Source organism: Gadus chalcogrammus, chromosome 22 (assembly GCF_026213295.1).
Source record: "Gadus chalcogrammus isolate NIFS_2021 chromosome 22, NIFS_Gcha_1.0, whole genome shotgun sequence".
NCBI lineage: Eukaryota > Metazoa > Chordata > Actinopteri > Gadiformes > Gadidae > Gadus > Gadus chalcogrammus.
This window is the reverse complement of record NC_079433.1, coordinates 5,523,666-5,544,687: the sequence shown is the minus strand read 5'-3', so window position 1 is coordinate 5,544,687 and position 21,022 is coordinate 5,523,666. Positions and strand designations below refer to the sequence as shown.

Below are 21,022 nucleotides of genomic sequence, written 5' to 3'. Positions count from 1 at the left end.
AGAGAGAGAGAGAGAGAGAGAGAGAGAGAGAGAGAGAGAGAGAGAGAGAGAGAGAGAGAGAGAGAGAGAGAGAGAGAGAGAGAGAGAGAGAGAGAGAGAGAGAGAGAGAGAGAGAGAGAGAGAGAATAGGTGTGTACTGAGGTCAGATTCAAGGCAACCGCTTCTCAAAATAATCCTTTACAGCCGCCATCTCCTGCAAAAGAAGAGAGAGAAGATATTTAGATTCATTGATCTATTGCTTTAAAGCTGGAGTTACGCGTGGGAGCCATCATGCACACACACACACACACACACCTGTGGACAGCAGCTGTCGACGAACCCATGGTAGGTTCTGAAGGAGATCTAGTCGTGATTCCCAATGCTCTTCAGCTTCTTGGACGTTGGTGCTCCAGCCTGCTCCGACACCATCAGGTCCGTCTCTCTGAGGCACTGCAGGATGCGTGTTCTTGTTGCCGCTGCTGCTTGCCGCCTGCATGGTGGTGGTGGTGGGGGGGCACATGAGTCTCTGACAGGGCGGTCCTGACACTAGGGTTGCCCTTCTTAGGTAAGAGGGTTCTGGATGCCACATGGGACCTGGAGGACGTGTCTGAATCCTCTCTTGGCACACGAGGACAGTTTAGCGGTAAAAGTACAGTAATGTGTGGGCCAGGGAGATATACTTTATCCTGACTTCCAAAGATAAAAAGGAGGAGGTGTTTGGTACCTGTGGGAAGGTCTTTTGGAGTGGTAGCCTGTAGCTCAGTGACAAAGCACCAGCCAACTGCTGCCGACACATCTGGGCAGTCTAAATGGAGAGGGCTCCCCCCCTGAGAGAGACAGAGAAAAAGAGAGAGTGGAGACCCACAGAGGGGGAGACAGAGAGAAGGAAGAAGGGAACAATGGAGGAGGAGAATGAGAACAATGGAGGCTGAAACCAGGATCACATTCACAGTCTTGCTACTTTCTGTCCCCAAAATTAGAACAAAGACTGAAATAGCTAAACAATGATGTCCTTACCTGGGAGAAGACGCTCAAAATACGATTACAGGAATACCGTTCTTGGTCTCATGATGATGGCTTTAACTGGAAGATAAGAGACAAGTGGAGGTCATTCAGGAGAACAGTGCTGGAATTGGAGATGGAGGTTACATAGAACCCAAACGACAAACACAGCTGATTATGGGTACAAAAGACAGGTCTATAAATATAATGGATCGATGACTGAAGATGTCCAGATACTGCACGCTGAACGTGGGGCTACTTGAATAGGATATATATTGCTGTGGGTTTCTGTGGTGCCATGAATATCTACTCTCCAATCGAGTCACTGCTGTCTTGATGCAGGACATGTTTTTGTTTGCTAAAGCTGACCTTTCATTGATTTACTGGCCTTTCATCATTAAATATAGGCAATGTTATATCAATACAAAAAGAAAAAAACATCCCCCATCTTGTAATTAACTTGTTCTGTGTGCCCTTAAAGATTAATGTATTTATATGTATATTTTTAAGTATCAAATGCCTTTCCTCACTCAAAGTATAACCTGCTGTAGTGTCCTCTCTGGAATCAATCAAAGGAACATGATTAACTTTGAGCGGAAACTCGTCCAAGGGAAGCTAAAACAAAGGACTACTTTCACGTGCAGATTTAGTTCTGTCAAACCTGCCCTGCCAGTTTCATGCTGGCCAGGGACACCGATGGAGCAAGGCAGCCAATCAGCATCAGAACGAATGCGGCCGGCCATTGGCAAAGCAGATGCTGATTGGTTTATATTTTCTCTTGAATCGCCTACATTCCCTTTAGAAACCTGTTCCCCATGGGGCTGGTTTCTTAGGTATCTTCCAATAACCCACTAATAAAAGATTTCTCTTTACACCTTCAACGCCTTTCAAATTTCCGTCCGTGTCTGTAACTTACCAGGTGAAATTATACATGGCTGATCTCTATCGCGCACCAGGTCCTCCATGGGAATTAGACGTCCTCCTACCGAACATCCCCGAAGAGGGCCCCCCGCTGGTACTTCTCGGTGATTTCAACATCCAGACAGAAGTTATCATCTCAGTAGTTGTTCTCTTCCATCAATCCCTCCCCCCCACACCCAGAGAGCTGGTAAAACTACCACAAGGAATGGCTCTGCCACCGACCTTTCTGTATTGCCTCTTTATATCACTTTAACTTTCACCTCTCCAAATGTCGAACCACCTCCCGCTTCTACACATTCTTTCACTATACGCAGCAACTCTCCCCCCTCTCTCGCTTCATATATCCTATCAGCTCTCCTCTCAAATTACTCCTTCTCCCTCATGCCTTTCGCATCTCTTCCATGGACATTATTCTCTCTTCTCTACTCTAATCCAACTGGCAGGCACAAGCAAGCAGAGTGCTGACGGGGCCATTACACGAGGCTGAGAGACAAGGTGCAAATCCAAGCCCCCTGACAATGTTCTTGCTCATCATTCTCTTCGCTCCTCTTTTCTACCATTTTATCTGCTGCTAAAAGCTCTTTCTTACAATCTCAAATTCTAACTACCTAATCCAACCCCCAAAATCGTTATGTCCGTCTTATTTCTCATCCTTCATCCACCCGCTCCCTCATTTCACTCCTCCAGAGGAATTTTGTTACACCATCTAGAAAAAATTACAAATTTCATCCAACACCTGTCCTCTCCACCTCTTCAGCACTAATTTTTTCTTTCTAGCATTATCCCTTTGAGCTCCACCCGTTGTCAACTCATACCAACTGCCATCTCAACCCTATCCACAAACTACCTTCAGTGTATGGCTACCATCCTTTTGTTCTTTACCCATCCCATCAATACTTCTTTGATAACTGGTTGTTATCCGAAAAATCGTACAGCAGAGTGAACCCTCCATAAAAATTAACCCACACCAAACCCATCTGATGTTAAGAATTACAGACTTGTCTCTCTCCATCCATTGATTTCGAAAACACTTGTGTGACGTCTTTACCCGACTCTTTAACCATCACCAATAAACCCTTTCAATGGAGGCGGCCCTCCTTGCATTCAGATAAACTTCACACTGCTAGAAAAGCACCAGACTGGGGGTCTCAGGCTCTGCATTCTCCCTGCTCACATGAAAGAATCTGAACCGTGTAGCCCAACAACTGGGGTCCCTCAGGATTCTATTCTGGGTCCCATCATCTTCTCTCTATATACCAAGTGACTGGGTTCTGGGATTCACTCACATGGCACTTCCTACCACATCTATGCAGAGGACAGATTAAACCAGGTGCCAGCTCTGAATCCGAGTGTCTAGCCGACATCTCGTGGATTTTCGAAACACCACTTGACGCTCGGTCTGAACGAGATCGATGCTTTTTGTTTCAGGGAAGGCATCTCCCATCAACGACTTCTCTATCCATGTAGAGAACTCTATGGTACAGAACTGTTGTGTGTGGCTCAAACTGAACCTGGGTGTGACACTGGATTACCAGATGTCCTTTGCTGCAACCTGCTCCAGCAGATTTTTGCTCCACAACTTCAGGAGGATACGTCCTTTCCTCACCCAGAAGGCCACGCAGGTTTTCGTCCAGGCTAGCGTCATCTCGGGTCTGGACTACTGCAACTCCCTTCTGTCTGGTCTGCCATTCAACTTCTGCAGCTCATCCAGAAGGCAGCAGCCCAGCTGGTCTTCCGCCTACCCGAGTTCTCCCACACTACACCGCTCCTCCGCACCCTTCCCTTGTGGCTCCTTGAATACGATTCAAGTCACTGGTACTTACCAACCGTGCTGCGAAAGGCTCATCCTTCATCCAGAACATGGTCAAAGATTACACCCCAGCCCGTCCACTTCGCAAAAGGCTTCCTTCTCCCCCACTACCAGGGTGCTAAATCTGCCGCTCAATAAAATCCCATCTGGCTATTGGCCAATGCATTAATCTCTTAAAAACAATCTATATTTAGTTTCTAAAATGTGCCACATGGCTTATTTTATGAATTGTATGTACTCGAATGATTCTTGTATCTTAATGGTTGAACAGTTATTTTAAATCGCTTTGAATTTGAGCTGAAAAATGTTACGTAATGAACAAAGCGCCTGGGCTCTGTGGTATGTTTGAAACTAAAGACTAGGAAACTACACCTTGATTTTATTCTTACTCAATATTTGGCAAGCCAGACCAGTCAGCCAGATAACACGCCATTTCCCAGACACACTGTCTAAAATCCTGCATATGACACCAGCTCAAGCACTGAGAACTTCTATTGCTGAACTTTCCAGTGAGGAGATATACATCCAAGGTATGCAGTCTAAAACAGGTAACCTACTCATGTGAGCATCGATTAAGCTATATATTGTGTTTCTTCAATAAATGATTTATATATGAGCGCATCTGATTGTACACTAAAGTTAAGATTTTGTTCTTCAATTGGTAACAAATAGCCTTGAATAGTGAAGCTATCGTGTGCCTGAGCAAGACACCTAACCCTTGATGCTCAAGCCTTGAATGGTTGAGTCCCCCATCACTGTGTATAAACTGTTGTAATTCGCTTTGAATGAAAGCGTACGTTAAATGCCCTATATGTATCGTAAATGTTCATAAGCTTGGATCCATAGAGAAACCATGGACCCCAAATGTTGATGGAAGAGGAGCATCCAGGGCTATATCAAGAACGTGGTTACTAGGCTGGAAGAGACCTAAAAGGCAAACAATATTACAACCATACCAAACAACTGCCCCAACCACAACAATGCAGTGGACCAGATCCATTTCAGCAAGGGTTCACAGGCATGGAGGGATATCCCCCCAATTTCAACCCCCACCCCAATGGAAAGAAGAAGTACAAGCAGTCATACAAAGAAAACAGCACTATTATATTTTCAACATTATTTTACAGCTCAAATTATCGTAATTTTACAACAAGCTGAGGATAAGAAAATGATTAGGGGCCAAGCGATGTATCGGTTCGCCGTTGATATTCAGGTTCGAGAATTTTCGGTATCAGCGCACGAGAAACTCTGTAAATCACAGGCTTATTACCAGTCAATGATCTAAAATCGTATCAGGATTCTCCCTGAAGAATTTAATAGTGGCGCTCCACCATCATGCTGCTTTTAAAGCACCACTCATGGCTGCCTCGTTTTCTATAAAAAGGTGACATTTATTTTAACATTTGAATAAAACTCGAAAAAGAAAAACTACAATATCAAGGTGCTGTATGGAGAAAGTCAACAGATCCGCTCTTGGTCCGTGTCAGACTTGATGACGGCAGAGCTTCATTGTAAAGCTGGCCAGGACCAAACCGACGCAATGCCAGGTTAAATATATTTTTTCTGGTTTCAAGCACTTCCATTGAAACCGTTGCATACTCCCATTAGCTGGACTAGAGAGGGGCAGGGGGATGGAAGGCGATGGCAGGCGAGGGACATTGCGTCTGGTGTGGCCGGGACACACTAGACGACACACATGGCAGTGTTGAACAGTGAGAAAGAAAGACATGTCGAAAGATACGATATTACGCTCTAGTTCTGTGTTTGGGCTGTGCAATGGTTGACAATTAGAGCCCTACCAATATATCGCTTGGTCGATTTCTTTGCCCAATATTGGCTTATCAAGGCTAGAAATAAAATCTCGATTTATTTTTCTTTTACAGAAATTGCGTCAATATATAAATGAAATTCCTTCTTTATAAATCCTCTCCTGTGTTGGCTGAATCCAGGGCTCCAGAGTGCGCCTAATTTGGGCGCACATGCGCCTAGAATTCGGGGTAGTGCGACCAAATATTTTATTTGGGCGCACCGGTGCGACTGAAAATGTATCTGGTATAATTAGTATTATTTATTTTTTTAGAGCAGTCTATTCATAATATTGTAATAACCACGGAAGAGGCAGTGAATGAAGTATTGATTAGACGGCGATTTATTAGACACCTAATAAACCGTTGGAACACCCAAGACCGGTAATAGAAACGCCGGGAAACAAACCCGCGAAGCCCAATCCAGGGGTCTGTACTACGAAGCTCGATTAGAGGGTTAGCGAGGTATGTTGAGCTGAAAGCATGGGTTAGCTGTACCATGAAAGTCGATCTCTTTTTTCTTATCAACATGGTGACTTACGCTCGCAACAAAACCTGGTCGGGAGCAGCTTTTCAGCGAGTCTACCCCGGAGATCGGCTACTTATATCGGCGTGCGCAGCTTCCTAGCCCCTCCTCCGATAATGGCGTCACCATTTGTGGGTGTTCCCATGGACCTCGACGCACCTATCGTACAGGCGTCTCTCCGGAGACGGAGGGTTTTTCGGGACAGAACCGATCCCTTGGCATTGTCTGACGATATTCTTTATGAGAGATACAGATTCGGCATTTATTTAAGGCATTTATTTAATGGTCAAGATATTATTAATCAATGGCGTAAATATCGACGGTGCAACCGGTGCGCAGCTGCCCGGGTTGCCCCCCCCCCCCCCTCAACAACTCAGCGCAAGGCAGGCACGGTCCAACCCCCCCCCCCCCCTCAACAACTCAAAACTTGGGTGCACCATAAATACGTGCTGGTGCACCCAAATTAAAAAATGTAGGCGCACCAGTGCACCCAAGGAAAAAGTTAGTCTGGAATCTCAAAAAACGAACTGAGTACATCCACGTTAACACTCCCAACATTAACAGTTTGTCATGTTCTGTGTGAAATTTAGTAGCTCCTCCCCACACATTTAATTGGTTCCTTTAGCTCATGATTGTAAGGCGATGTTGCTGTGGCCGAAATAATTGCTGGCGGTTGAGCAGCAAATCCCAAGGAGCAGCTCTACCCCAAGGATACCACAATATATATATATATTTATTTATTTATTTTAAAAAAAACAGGCATATCGATATTTTTGAATATCGGCCGATATATCAGTCATTTTTGACTTGATAATATTTGTCGGACCCTAAAACACAGTATTGGTCAGGCTCTAATGGCCACACCAATGTTAGTGCTGTAATTGGAAAGACAACTAATTTAAGTTCAAATTAAGGCACACGGTGGATGCCAGAAAAGGAAAAACTATTTTTTATCTGGGGGCTCTTAGGTTATTACTTGCCCGTTATAAGGAGGTTTTTTATTAACGAACAATTACATTTTGTTAATGCAGATTAAATTATATTTGTCAATTAGATTTATGTAAATTGTGTTAAATAAAGCAGTTACTTATTAAAACAAAGTTTTCCTTTTCTGCAAAAATCAAAAATATATATAGGCTATATAAACTAGACATGCATATGTCAATAGGGAGATAACATTGTCTTTCACATTTTTTTCCACCTTTTAAAAGGCAGGACTAAAGTCAGCAATTAAGACTCGTTCTGGTCACTTGCTTTTCATTGTCCACTTTTAAGATGATCAAACCTGTTAAAAGAAAGAATGTGAATAACACCAAAGCATATACATAACATGACATGTTAAAATTCACAATTTATTTCCAATTTTCCAATCATATTTTTAGCTTAACCTACAGCCAATTGTTGTGGTCCTCCATGGTTGGGTTAGGTTCTATACAAAAGGTTGATCTTCTCGATGGATATGTTCTTCTGGGTGGCTGTTTTATCATAAGTGGAGCATGTCTTATTCTGACACAAACAATTATCCAGGAGAACGTTTCCTTATATTCAAACTTGGAGTTCAAATTTGCGGTTTCATATATATAGTTATCAACTCAGGATTAACTTCAAGATTTTACTCTTCCAATCGTTTAAAATTCTGATTGTAGCGCATAGTATAGTGCTATATATATATTTGTTCTCTTCTATTGAAAGTGCCGTTGTTCTAGTAACTTTTCAGGCAAATAGTTGATGCTTCGAGCTAAAGTGCATCTCTAGCAAAATAGTACTTGGTAACATGCCATTCTTAAAATGGCACGTTTATTAATATGGCACTCCATTTTCTCACCAAGATATTTATCCACTAATCCGTATAACATACATATTTGTACCGTGCCCAGAATTAACAAATGACAATTCGAAGTATACTCATATCTCGTACGATTAACGATTCTTCCAATGATACATATGAAAAGATTGTATGATATAAAAACATTACTTCTTTTTTTTAATGGCATATTTTGATACTACGTTCAACATCAAGCTTAAGAATTATTCAATATCTAAGTTAATAAGTGCTTATAATGAAGACTTCTTACAATAAATTGATCAAGTATTGAAGAATTCTGTTTAATAATTTATAGAGAAAAATGAACAAGGTGGTAAGAAAATTACTCCGATTAATTTATTGGGCATGATCACAATGCTCCAATATTGGTAAAGCACAAACCCGAGAGATCCTGCTAACCGGATCAATCTCAAGACTTGAATTCAGTTCACATTCCTATAGAAAGCGTAAGCTTAAGAGAATAAGCACAAGGTCGATTTGAAGTCACAAACCAACTCTCATAGGGAGTTACTTGCAATAATATGTTTGCAATGTTTTAGTGCTTGACCATAAGGTATAATTTTGCCTGATTGACAGTGGATATTTCACCAAAGTCAAAGCAGGCAGCCAGTTAGAAAGCAGTTACAACTTGATTTCTGAAATACTTTTGCCATTTTTTGAAACGACAATTATTCTTTGTCAGGACCCATCCGGAATGCTTGGATTGTCCAATCCAGTTGCCTTACAAGTACAGTGTGTAGTATTTAGTGATATCCAACAGAAGGTACTTGGCAGAAATTAAATGTTTTAATTAATGTATTATCAAGAAAATAAGAACCATTCTGTTTAAGTAGATTGAGCCCTTATCTACATACAGCTCTACAGTGGATGCGTTATCAATTAAATAAACAGCAACACAATGCTGAGCAAATAACAAATCACAATAGCTACTTGTACGCTATGACCTACAATTTTCCAAGAACTTCACTTAAAACTTGGCTACTTATTGCGGATGAGGACATCATTTTGGAGACAAGCATTCGAGGCTCAATGATGAATTTAGATTTTTTTTTTTCCAGGTAAGGGCACCTGTTGGCATACCTTCTTTGTTTGAGTGTAAAATGCAAACACAATCTTGTCTTGGCTAAAATAAAGGCATTACTTGGGCACATCTGATGCTTCCTTATGGAGCTGAATACTAGATGGATCATATTGGGACGCTTGCCTTCTTTCAAGCAGATTGGAAATAAATAGTAATGGAAACGATTAATTCAGTAACACACCTAAGAAATATTGGATTGCCAAAGGAAATGACAAACCTTGCACCGGTGTTTTCCAGTCTTATGAATCAAGATAAATTAATGGCATTCGTTTATAAAATACATATAGCATTAACCAACTTAAAATAAGAGTATAAGAGAAGCTTGACACATTGACTGGTGCAACGATCAGGGAGAATACTCTGAATATCAGCAAATTGGGCTGCCATAATTTGTTCCTTAAGAGATATTGTGTTCTTTGGATACATGTTCAATGCAATATTGACCCAAACCAAAGTAAAAGTTTTTTGGGGATATTTTGAGACATAGAAAAGTTATTTTTTGAAGGGGATACACCCCAAATTAATCAAGATCAAATCTCAGATCTCAAAAACAGGTCCTGGTTTTGTATAGACAGGCCCTTATGATAGAAGAAAAACAAAAACTACAAAATACATTACATGTCAACTAGCTGCATTGATCTTACTTCTTAAAAGTTAAGATCACTAAGTACAGCTGCTTGAACCAGTAACTGTAAATAATGCATGTTAGAATAATTCTTAGTTATCCAACCAGAAACAAATTTTCAATGCCTGGACGAAGTCTTTGAAAATTTAAATACATGCAAGTAAGTTATCCTCTCCTTCAGACTTGTGACCACCCTGGCATTTTTTGTATTTGAAACTACTGGAAACGGATGCTCATGGTGTGGATATTTCATCTTGTTTTAAGAAAACAATTCTAAAGACTTTTTCCTGTGATGGAACCAATATTTGTCTTTATTGTAATACATGCTTTTACTTCAAATGGTTGGCACAAAAACACAGCCATAGATAGAAAGTTGAGAAAATTACAATTGTTACATGACGACCACTAAAAGAATATGAGACAACTGTATAAAGAAACAAATGATAAATGGGTCATATTAGGTACCCATTAGTGGACCACGGTTACGTGGTCCCTACTGGTCTACTCCAAATACAAAAATAAAATAAAATAAAAAGGAAAGAAATTTCGTTAGGTGCCATAAAATGACTCGAGTCTCTGGGGCTAAAAATGCACAATCACTTGGAAACTTGAATACAACATTTATGACTCAACAAGGTTTGCCCTAAGAGGAACTACACAAAGAGGGCCGCCGCTGCTGGCAAAATGGCTGCCAGGGCCAGCGTTTAAAAGCGTGGCTTCTTGGCAGGTCCATCAAACTCTTCGCGGCCCCTACCAAACCCAGGGTTACCAGGACCCATCCCCCTTGGACCTCCCTGGGGGAAGCGCTCATTGCGCTGTTAGGGGAATCAGTTTCGTATTCAGGCAACGAGGGGAAGGAGGTCAATTGTGATGTTCAGTGTGACAGCACACAATTCATGTCCACGGGGGCAGAAGTGTAGTATTATTAAGAGAGTGAGAGTGCGTGTGTGTGTGTGTGGGTGTTTGTGTGTGAGTGAGCGTTTGTGTGTTTGAATGAGTGTGTGAGAGTGTGTGTGATAAGAGTGTTATATGCGTGTGAGTATGTGTCGAGAGGTAAGAGTTTTTGCGATTTATGAGCAAAAGCAGATTTGCAACACAACCGGCAGATGACACATCCGAAGGTACCGTTCGTTCCAATATGGAGATCCACAGGTGCCACAGGTTACATACGGAGAAGGAAGAAAGGGTAATGCTTTCGTTAGTCAATGCCTACCTAGCGTGGGACTCCAGTGCATGCCAGATGGATCTACCGCTCTCACTGCTGGCATCTCCAAAAAATAAAAACGGCCCCAATACAAAAAAAGCACCTTGGATGTAAACTCCCCCCCCCCCCCCTAATATTTGTACGTACAAATGTTGTATATTCTCCCTTGATGTGTGAAATTGATGCAGTTAACTAGTGGAAAATATAAATTCCAAAGATTTATATGCAATTAATTTAGATGGCAAATTTAACTAATTTTCTTCCCAACAAGAGGGTTGCAAACTTAACTAGTCCTGATGCTGCATATGAATGGACTAGATCCAGAGATTAATCAGTATGGAAATACTGTGTCAGTGCTAGAAGTCATCCAATTGATATATGCAGTAACTGAGCCCAGAGATGATGGAACACAAGTATGTCAGCAACAACACAAATGGACATGGGGGCCAAAGCGTTAAGACACGGCTTATTATACTCCCAACGACAGCTATATACAGCCCAAAAATGCCTTTCTGCAAAGTTGCTCTGTACAAGTAAACAATTGCAGAGAGCATTTTGGCGGACTGTGGTCTGGGAACCCATTAAAACTACCACGTCCGGAGCAGTTTGAACACGGCAAAACCGCAAAAAGGCCCCTATTTTACCGTCAGTTCTAAGCGTGATAAGCCATTTCTAAATCAGCCCTGCCGTGTGACATAACAATAGGGAGTGTCCATCCCGGTGAATGATGGATAGAAATGTCTACCATCCTAACCAGTATACTGTAGAATCGAATAGGCTCATCTATCAATCATGAATCTAGGTGGCCGCTCCCATTGTTGTCCTTCAGGATTATCAATGGAAAAACACCACATTTGATAATACGTTCAAGCATGTTTTATAGCAAGGCATTAAAAAAATGGTTTGTAGTAGTGGTGGTTGGGGCGGGCAATTGTGGGCATATATGTAAATAAAGTGAGAATAGGCAAACATTTATTATATGCAAGAACAATGGCATGTTCCTTTAAGACCGAAGCACACAAAAGGTCAAGAGTAGAGCGCATCAGCCTTAAATCCGCTCTCATGTGAATCAATGAGCTCTTCCCTAGAGCTTGAAGCAGCGCACTGCGACACCATTTTTTTTGTTGATTTAAGTGGCGGGTCCAAGAGGGAACCGATATACCCCCCCCCCCCGGCGTGAAGACAAGGACACAAGGAAGTTCCGCTGCTTTTGTGCTCTACCCTTGAGATTTGGTGCGTTTCAGCCTAAAGACACTATTATGCACCAGCTAAATAGATAGAAAACAATACATGGATCAGAATGTTTGGGAATGTTCCAGAATAGAACGGTGCGATGGTTGCTTTTTTTTTTTTCTTCTTAAAAAGGAATCTGGGTTATTCGTGTAGGGAAATTATTTGAAATCCATCCAATCCAAAGACCTGTTGGAAAGTCTGCAGGATTTCCATTGAAATCTTAAATATACGGTATGGACAGAGATAACAGCTGATCGTAACCCAATGTGCATATACCATGGCTAAGCTGTGAAGCATGCAAGTGAAAATATGAATGGTGAAGTCAAAAGTGCAGGAATCGTCTTATTTGGAATATTGTATGAATAATGCAGTCAATGTAAATGAGTTACCAACACTGAAATCACTGACTGAAAGAAACGTATTGCCTAATCCTTGTCGTATCCAATGATAATTGTAGACCATCAATGTAGCGTTCCGTTTTGTAAAGCAGTACAGTTTTGAGGCTCAATATGATCTTCAGAGGTCCTCTTAGGTCCAGTATATGTAATTACAGGCAAGTGTACATGAAAAGGACAAAAAAAATAAATAAAAGAGAATGGCCATGGCTCAGCTTTCAACCCCCATCAGTTAAATATCACCAGCACTCCAGCAAAGCAGTTTCATACATTAAAACACCAGCTCACAGTCAACCTGAACTAAAAACTTGATTGCTCGCTCGCAAAGTTTCCTTAACGTACAGCAATATTTCACAAATAGCAGTTTTGCCAAGAGATTCAAAAGTTCCAGCGCTAAACTTGTGATACACACGTGGTGGTTTGAAGGGGCGTAGCTTGGCAATGGCTGTCAAGTGGGCGGGACAACACAGGGACCTACACAGCTTGGAGTTGTATGTATATGAGTATATATATATATATATATATATATATATATATATATATATATATATATATATATATATATATATATATATATATTACAGGCGTAGATCTACACAAACCAGTGTGTACCATCCCCCAGACAGTCTGGTGGAGAGGTTTCAGGCAACATAGGGAAGTATTGACTCGGAATCTTAATATAAGTTCACACAGACAACGAGTACCCCTGCCATGCTCATCTGGTGAACATTTTTGGCAGTTTGGTCAACTCCTCAAAAACTCCAAAAAGGCGCCATTATTTTCTCTTGCCAGACATAGTGCCTGTCTGGCTCCGCAAAGACAGGACTTGCAATAGTGGCCTACCGCACAGACATCTGGGTCTTACAAGAGCTGTTCTTCAGAGTGTATCAAAGCACCCTGACAAGAGGTCCCTGAAATGATCGGTTTTAGTACAGGTTGACTGATGGATGACTGGGCAGTAAAGAAGTAGGCTCTCGCATGAGAGCAACTGAGGGGGGCTTGGCTGGCCATTGAAACAGGCAAAAAAAAGGTCAGGACGACATGAAGCACATCTGCAACACAGCTGGGGGCGAGCTCCCACGGTACCGTCCGCAGATCCACCACAGGATGTGAAACCTAAAGATGTCAGGCCCCTGGCCTCGCTTGGCTTGCAAAGTTAATAAAACAACAACTGCTGCCAACATCTTCTCCCAGCAGGGGAAACATAGCCAAAGGTGCTAGTGGTAATTACGGATGTTCCCAGGAGTGGGATACCTTACCATTTCGTTGGGCATCATGCCTCCAGGAGAGGGTCCTCCCATCCCACCCTGCTGTCCCTCAAAGCCAAGTCCACCCATGGGGAACTTCTGGTTTGGAGAGCCAAAAGGCATGTCTAACAAGGACAACATGACTACATGTCACACATTTGGAAAAACAGTTTTGACTGGAAAAACATTGGAAGGCAGTTTTTTTACTCTGTTTTTCACTCTACAGCCTACTAAGCTTAATAAACAGCAGGGAATAAAGCTTATACATAAACTTCAACATGGAACATATAACCCCTTACTCTCTCGATAAGACTGACATAATTTTTCTTTACAATTGTGATATGCATGCCTAACAGTGATTCATATAATGCAAAAGTTAATCTCACTCAGGAGTTGGCGCATGTAAAAATATTCAGCAATTACTCACCAGCCAGGCCCATGGCTCCACCTTGATTCATTCTCATATCACGATCCCTCTACAAGAATGAAACAAATAAAAAAATTAAGCAAAAGACACTTCTTAGCAAAAGTCTATTGGTCAAATACATAATCTAATCCAAGTTTAAACCAAAATCCTTCATGTTGTTTTAGGCTTCAGCGATTGGACTCACGCTTTCCATGAAGTTGCCCATGCCCCTGTACTTCTCCTCACGCTGGCGCCTCATCTGCTCCTCCACCTCCCTCTTATGGATCATCTCCTCCTCTCGCCGGCGACGTTCCTCCTCCTGCCTGCTCAGAGAAACCACATCAATAAGACCTTGAGGACGACTAGACAGACGGCATGTGGCACTCAGTGAGATTAACGTGACTAGCAGTTCCATCAATGGGTGAGATATTAACATTAAGCATTCCATTACTGCAAATTGGAACTATGTGGAACCATGACTGGAATGATATTGGAATGAAACACCATAACCAAGAATGTAGTATACAGAATCTGTAAAAATCTTTGGCGTACTGTCCTACCCGAATCTCAGAGCAGTTAACAAAATGAAAAGCCCATCATGCCCACCTGATCTGCATCTCCTTCCTCTTGAGCATCTCCTGGCTGTGCATCTCCTCCATCCGCCGGAGCTCCTCCTGTCTCCTCAGCAGGTCTGAAGACCCAAGAACCACTCAATTAACACCATGCGGTTATGGGAGAGTGAAATCCCCTTCTGGATGCATAACGATGTATTGGAAATTAAACAACTTCTCGGAAGAAGTTTTCCCATTGTTACACAATTGGGTCCACACTGACCTTGGCGGAGCAGGGTTGCTTGGTGCTCGTGGAAGGCGTCATCCATCTCACTCTCCAGCTTCTCGCGGGCCTCACGCATGTTCACCTCCACCTGCTTCCTCTGCTGCTTCTCCATCTCGTCCAGGGACTTCCAGCGCTTGGAGTACTCAAACTCAAAGGTCCCCGGCCGGGCGAAGCGGGGTGGCTCCTCGCGCTCCCTGCAGACAAACAGCGTTGTTAAAGATTATGCTCTTCCTGGATTTCCTATCCGATACATCTCATTTGCGCCTACAGGTAGGGCTTTATGGTTCAACCCAGAAAATTTAAGCTGAGGCGTCCCAAACAACCTTAACACCGACTACAGTAGGTCGAGTTTGGCACCAGATGTCCCCAAGGCCTAGCCTCGGAATTAGACAAATCTGTGCACTTGGGCGCTACACCGGTGTCATAGTCATCACCGGGGTGATGTTGCACCACAACATTGATTTTGCAATACCGTCATCACTCTAATAAATAAATAATTGCCTACATCTAAATGATCAGCCATTTTATTTTCTTCAGAAGTTTAGTAGTGGTCTGAATATATTTCTACAACCCCTTACTTTTGGTATCTGGGGTTCTTCTGGGCCAGCTTCTCTGGGAGGCCATCTTCGTCATCGTACTGTTCCAGGGGCTCGACAACCACTGGCCGCGGCGAACTGTGGGATCGAAATACAGAATTAATGGGGCGGGACAAACGAGAACCAATCAAAATACACATTCAAATGTTTGGCCGCCGATATTCATACGAAAAAGGTCAAAAACGTACCTAGTGAGCAGGAACACTCCTTCATTGCAGCGGTCAAGGGCCTTCCGGGCAGCATGCTTGGAGGCAAACTCGACGAGTCCCTTGCATGTGGAATTACCACGGTCGCCAACAATGACGACTGCCCTCTCCACCATCCCAAACTGTGAGAAGGCCTCTTCGAGGAGCTCATTGGAGACGAAGGGCGAAAGGTTTTTGATTGAGAGGGCCGCAGAGTGTGTGGCGAATCGCACACGCAGTGGTCTGCCTTTCATGGGCGTGTCGTCCAGTTCGGCTTTAGCAATCTCTGCCAGCGCTCTCGACTCCTACAATCGACACAAGAATGAGATAATTAGGATTCGACCCTGCACAATAAACATTTAGCACCATTTATTAGAAACCATGATTGAAGTGAACATGTAAGTGTCCTTACCAATCGAATGAATCCAAAGCCTTTGTTCTTGTTAATAAAGACTTCGCTTGGCTCTCCATACTTGGCAAACAGTTTCTTGAACTCCTCATCGCTGATATCGTTGGGCAGGTTACCAATGAACAGACGGCATCGCTGGGTGTAGGTCTTCTCACCGGGTTTGAGAAGCAACGAAAAGGTTGCTTTGAGTTCCTGCAGAATTGATAAAAATGGAAGACAATGTTACTTTACAATTCAAAGAAAATATTAACTGTGTTTCCATAACCTATGGCCACTCGACTTAGGATATGACAGAATGTTCATATGCAAGAGAAGTGGAACATTGCATTTCATTAAATGATATATAAGAATATGACATAAAATATAAATACAGGCAATTGGTTCCTTTTTCTCATGGTTTTAATACGACGTTGTTGTGGCCTGAGGAATTGATGTAGAGAAAGCAGCAAATCCCCCACCAGGATACCACGACGAAATATATACAAAGGTCTATATGTCTATGTTTTGAATATCGGTTATCTTTGACTCCCCAATATCGGTATCGGTCACTGAAAAATGTAATCTGTGGGGCTAAATTTAGCAGTTCTTTGTTTGGGCATATGAGAACACAGCAATGTCACTCCGGTATAGACCAAATCAGCCGGTGCAACACTTTATTTTCCCTAGCGCGTTTTCAGGTGTAGTGAGAATACACAGCTGACCTATAAAAAAAAGACAAGTAACACGTATGTCTATGCGTTTGTGAGCAGCACAGCATACATAAACAATACTTTGAGAATCGCCATTTCTTGATCGCGCAGGGCTCCAGAGTGCGCCTAATTTGGGCGCACATGCGCCTAGAATTCGGGGTAGTGCGACCAAATATTTTATTTGGGAGCACGGGTGCGACTGAAAAATTATCTGGTATAATTATTATTTTTAATTTTTTTTACAGAGCAGTCTATTCATAATATTGTAATAACCACGGAAGAGGCAGTGAATGAAGTATTGATTAGACAGCGATTTATTAGATACCTAATAAACGGTAACAATAGCAACGCCGGTAAACAAACCCGCAAAGCCCAATCCAGGGGCCTGTACTACGACGCTCGATTAGAGGGTTAGCGAGGTATGTTGAGCTGAAAGCATGGGTTAGCTGTACCATGAAAGTCAATCTCTTTAAGCGTCGCTGTATCACCATTGGTGACTTACGCTCGCAACCAAACCTGGTCGGGAGCAGCTTTCCAGCGAGTCTACCCGGAGATCGGCTACTTATATCGGCGTGCGCAGCTTCCTAGCCCCTCCTCCGATAATGGCGTCACCATTTGTGGGTGTTCCCATGGACCCCGGCGCACTTATCGTACAGGCGTCTCTCCGGAGACAGAGGGTTTTTCGGGACAGAACCGATCCCTTGGCATTGTCTGACGATATTCTTTCTGAGAGATACAGATTCGGCATTTATTTAATGGTCAAAATATTATTAATCAATGGCGTAAATATCGACGGTGCAACCGGTGCAGCTGCCCGGTTGCCCCCCCCCCCCCCTCAACAACTCAGCGCAAGGCAGGCACGGTCCAACGCCCCCCCCCCCCCCCCCCAACAACTCAAAACTTGGGTGCACCATAAATACGTCCAAATTAAAAATTTAGGCGCACCAGTGCTCCCAAGGAAAAAGTTAGTCTGGAGCCCTGTCGCGTTCTTTGATCTGCGAGTCGTTCTCGCACGGCTTGGGTTGGATCCAATCATCGGCACATATAAGCCACAGTACAATTACTGCAATCAACAAAAAATACACCGTCCAACAGTATACAGGGCTGATAGGAAGTGAAATTATCTGTGCCTGAAATTATCAAATACATTCGAAGACACCATAGAGAATTGCCTTTCTTGGCACTAAAAGGAGATGAACTCGCACACCATGTAGCCGATGCAACAATAAGTCTTTATTGCGTAAAAGTGTAAAGTGCTACCCAAAGTGCGTGCAAAACGTTTTCAGTCCCGTTCAGACCATCCTCAGTGCAAACATACAAAAGGTAAAATACTTCCTTATATAGACTACGCCTAGTTGGTGGCAGACAGGTCAATCAAAAAGGTCAGGTAGGTTGACGTGTTGACTAGACATTTAAAAAAAGGCACCCCTCACCTATTTTCACTTTTCTTGACAACATACATGGCTGAGCTCAAGCCTGAATTCAGGCACCACGCATGAACTCTATCAGGCCTGAGTATAACAATAATATGATAAAATAACCGTATCAAGGCACAAACTAATAAGGCGGCGTAAACAGCAATATAGGAGGAAAGGATTATTTATAGAATATAGTTCATGTTTAATATAATAAAAAAATCAACGCGTACCGTAGGACCTTCTCCTCCCCCCTCTGGTCTGTAGGCCTGCTGCTGGGGCCTTGGTTTGTTCATCTGTGGAGACTGCTTGTGGCCTTGGTGGCCCATCTGCCTTTGCTGCTGGCCGTTTACATTGGTCATCTGCGGTTTCTGGTGCTGCTGGTTCATGTTTCGATTGTTCTGGTTCATATTTCGGTTTCCCTGGTTTCCTTGGTTTCCCTGGTTTCCTTGGTTTCCCTGGTTGGGTGGAGGCGATGAGAAATTCGGTTTTGGTGGGGGCGATGAGAAATTCGGTTTTGGTGGCGGCGATGCTAGATTCGGCTTTGGTGGCGGCGATGCTAGATTCGGTTTTGGGGGAGGCGATGTTAGATTCGGTTTTGGAGGAGGCGATGAGAGGTTCGGTTTCGGGGCAGGTGATGAAATAATCGGTTTCGGTGGAGTCGCAGTAATAGTGGGGTTCGGAGTAGGTGTCGTGATCTTCGGCTGGGGTACGGGGGTAGTAGGGGTTTTCTGTTGCTGCTCCTTCAGCTGTTGTTCTTTCTGCTGCTGCTCCTTCTGCTGTTGTATAGGGCCTTTCATTGTTAGAGCAGGGCCTGGTGACGGAGGAAGGATAGCCGGCGTGGATTGAGGCGTCTGCGGCTTCGGTGGTCCCTGGTTACCGTTCGGCGGCTTGTTGAGATTGTTACCCATGTGTCCGCCTCGGTTCTGATTCTGGTTCTGGTTCCCGAAAGGGTGATTCCTGAAATGTGGGTTCCCCATCAGTCCGCCTCGCATCGGGCCACCAGGGCCGCCACCCCTACGTGGCTGAAAATTGTTCATTCCACCGCCGTTATTCCTGTTAAATCTATCCCGAGACATTTTCGATGTCTTGGACGATCGAACGGTTGAAATTAAAACGCAAAATACAAAGAAGTACGTATGAGCAATCGACGCTGTTTCTCTGCAGACCTAGATACGTAGGTGGACTGCTCGCTCAAAATGGCGCAGCTCAATGATGGACGGGACTTCGCTTGGCGACCAGAAAGAAGGATCCGCCTCGCGTCTTCCCAGTGGTCGGCCGTGGAGAATGGGCGTGGATTCGGCGCTTTGAATGACGCCGATCCCCTTTCTAGTCCGTTTTATTTTAGGGCATGCAAACAGATAATGTTAAATAAATCAATGGATTTATAGAAAGAGAAGAGCAAGGCCCAGTGTTATGTCATTTTTGTTATATTTATTTCAGATAGGAGTTAAATAAAACAATGAGACGTGTACCGGTACTTCAAAGCCATCATGACCGTGATATACGCAAATAATGGATGACTAGTGAGAAAATACGAATTTAAGTAACACAAATGTATAAACCGTTTAACTGAGGAAAAGAAAAAGATTAAAGGGAGATGAAAAAGCACAAAAAACACTAAAAACGAAGTAAGTAGGGCTTTATAGGCCATATAGAAATAATTATTCCCCCCTCCCCCACCCCTATAGAAGCGATATGCAAACAAATACACAATTCCAGCAACCAAAGACATTAAAGCAAAACCCGTTAACTGAACCAGGGAGTTGAAATCAGTTGATTTATATCCACAATCAATACACATAGTTTTCCTATTAACAGATTTATTTTAAATTAGGTTTCAGAACAGGAATTGTAGAATATGCAATGAAAGTAAAACAATAACAAAAAACACCTGATATTTTTTTTAGCACACTAGACACCCCAGAGTTATAGCTAATATTCTTATGTCCAAAGGTCATACATTGTTCAAGATTTACTCCTTAAAACCTCCCCTTGTACAGCTTAACAAAGCCCTTCCAGTGTGTAGCAGTTTTTAGATGTATACAACAATAGCGCCTAACATTATTGTACTTTTTTAGTGGACTTCTTTATTTCTGGGTCCAAGCAAGATGTTGGAGAATTCCTTAAAGATAAAATGTAACGGATAGGACACATTAAGAAATATCTGTTGACGTTCTGTGTGTGCATATTTTTATTGCGTATGGTTATAGTTAGATTGAGGCGTAAATAAACTCCTAAAGAGGGACCAAGAATGGGAGAAGGCCATGCATGCCAGGCTGGTAGGGTAGGTTAGTTAATCTGTGATGCTCAGCAAAGGTTGTCAAGGTCTGGATCCATCTGGAGTGATAAAAACTACGATGGCGGAAAGAGCCTTCGATCTTCTCACATTTATGTAATACTTTTGACCCCCCTCCTCAAGGATTTCATTTTTACCAAAAGAATATTTGAAACCGACTAACCCGATCGCATAACTCACTCTCAATCAAAGTGCAGAACAAAGGTCATTCTTAGGTTTAATTTTTATTTCAATCTCTTCACTTTTGCATTCTTCTTTTTTATTTTATTATTTCAACACAATCATAAAATAAAAATAAAAACAAGATGGAGGAACCACGGTAGTCAATTCACCAAACCCATGAGGAGTTGGGTTCGCTAGAAGCATCCGCCTCTAGGGGGCAGAGGGGATTCAAACTGAGGGGGGGGGGGGGGGGAAGAGAACCCTGAAGAACCAGTCACTCCAGATGGAAACAGAAAGCCACGCAGTCTCAGAGTTCTAGAAGCAACTCTTAAAGAGACAGCGACCTGGTTGCCTCCACCCAGGGGGTCAAA

At 42.9% G+C, this 21,022-nt stretch overlaps 1 protein-coding gene and 1 long non-coding RNA gene across 2 annotated transcripts; both read right to left on the bottom strand.

Annotated features, from left to right (window-relative positions):
- Positions 1-61: 61 nt before the first annotated feature.
- LOC130375970 (uncharacterized) lies at positions 62-6,392 on the bottom strand. Its single transcript, XR_008893928.1, has 4 exons — positions 997-6,392; positions 704-806; positions 295-469; positions 62-193 (listed from the first exon to the last, which is right to left on the bottom strand). It is a non-coding gene; the product is annotated as an uncharacterized LOC130375970 (long non-coding RNA).
- A 91-nt stretch (positions 6,393-6,483) lies between these two features.
- On the bottom strand, positions 6,484-19,489 carry LOC130375361 (splicing factor, proline- and glutamine-rich-like). The gene is made up of 10 exons (XM_056582225.1): positions 18,424-19,489; positions 16,090-16,278; positions 15,681-15,982; positions 15,475-15,570; positions 14,894-15,090; positions 14,666-14,750; positions 14,265-14,382; positions 14,081-14,129; positions 13,666-13,778; positions 6,484-10,389 (listed from the first exon to the last, which is right to left on the bottom strand). Exons 1-10 carry the CDS (start codon positions 19,267-19,269, stop codon positions 10,279-10,281), a joined length of 2,106 nt encoding a protein of 701 aa, XP_056438200.1. The 5' UTR covers positions 19,270-19,489; the 3' UTR covers positions 6,484-10,278.
- Positions 19,490-21,022: the final 1,533 nt, after the last annotated feature.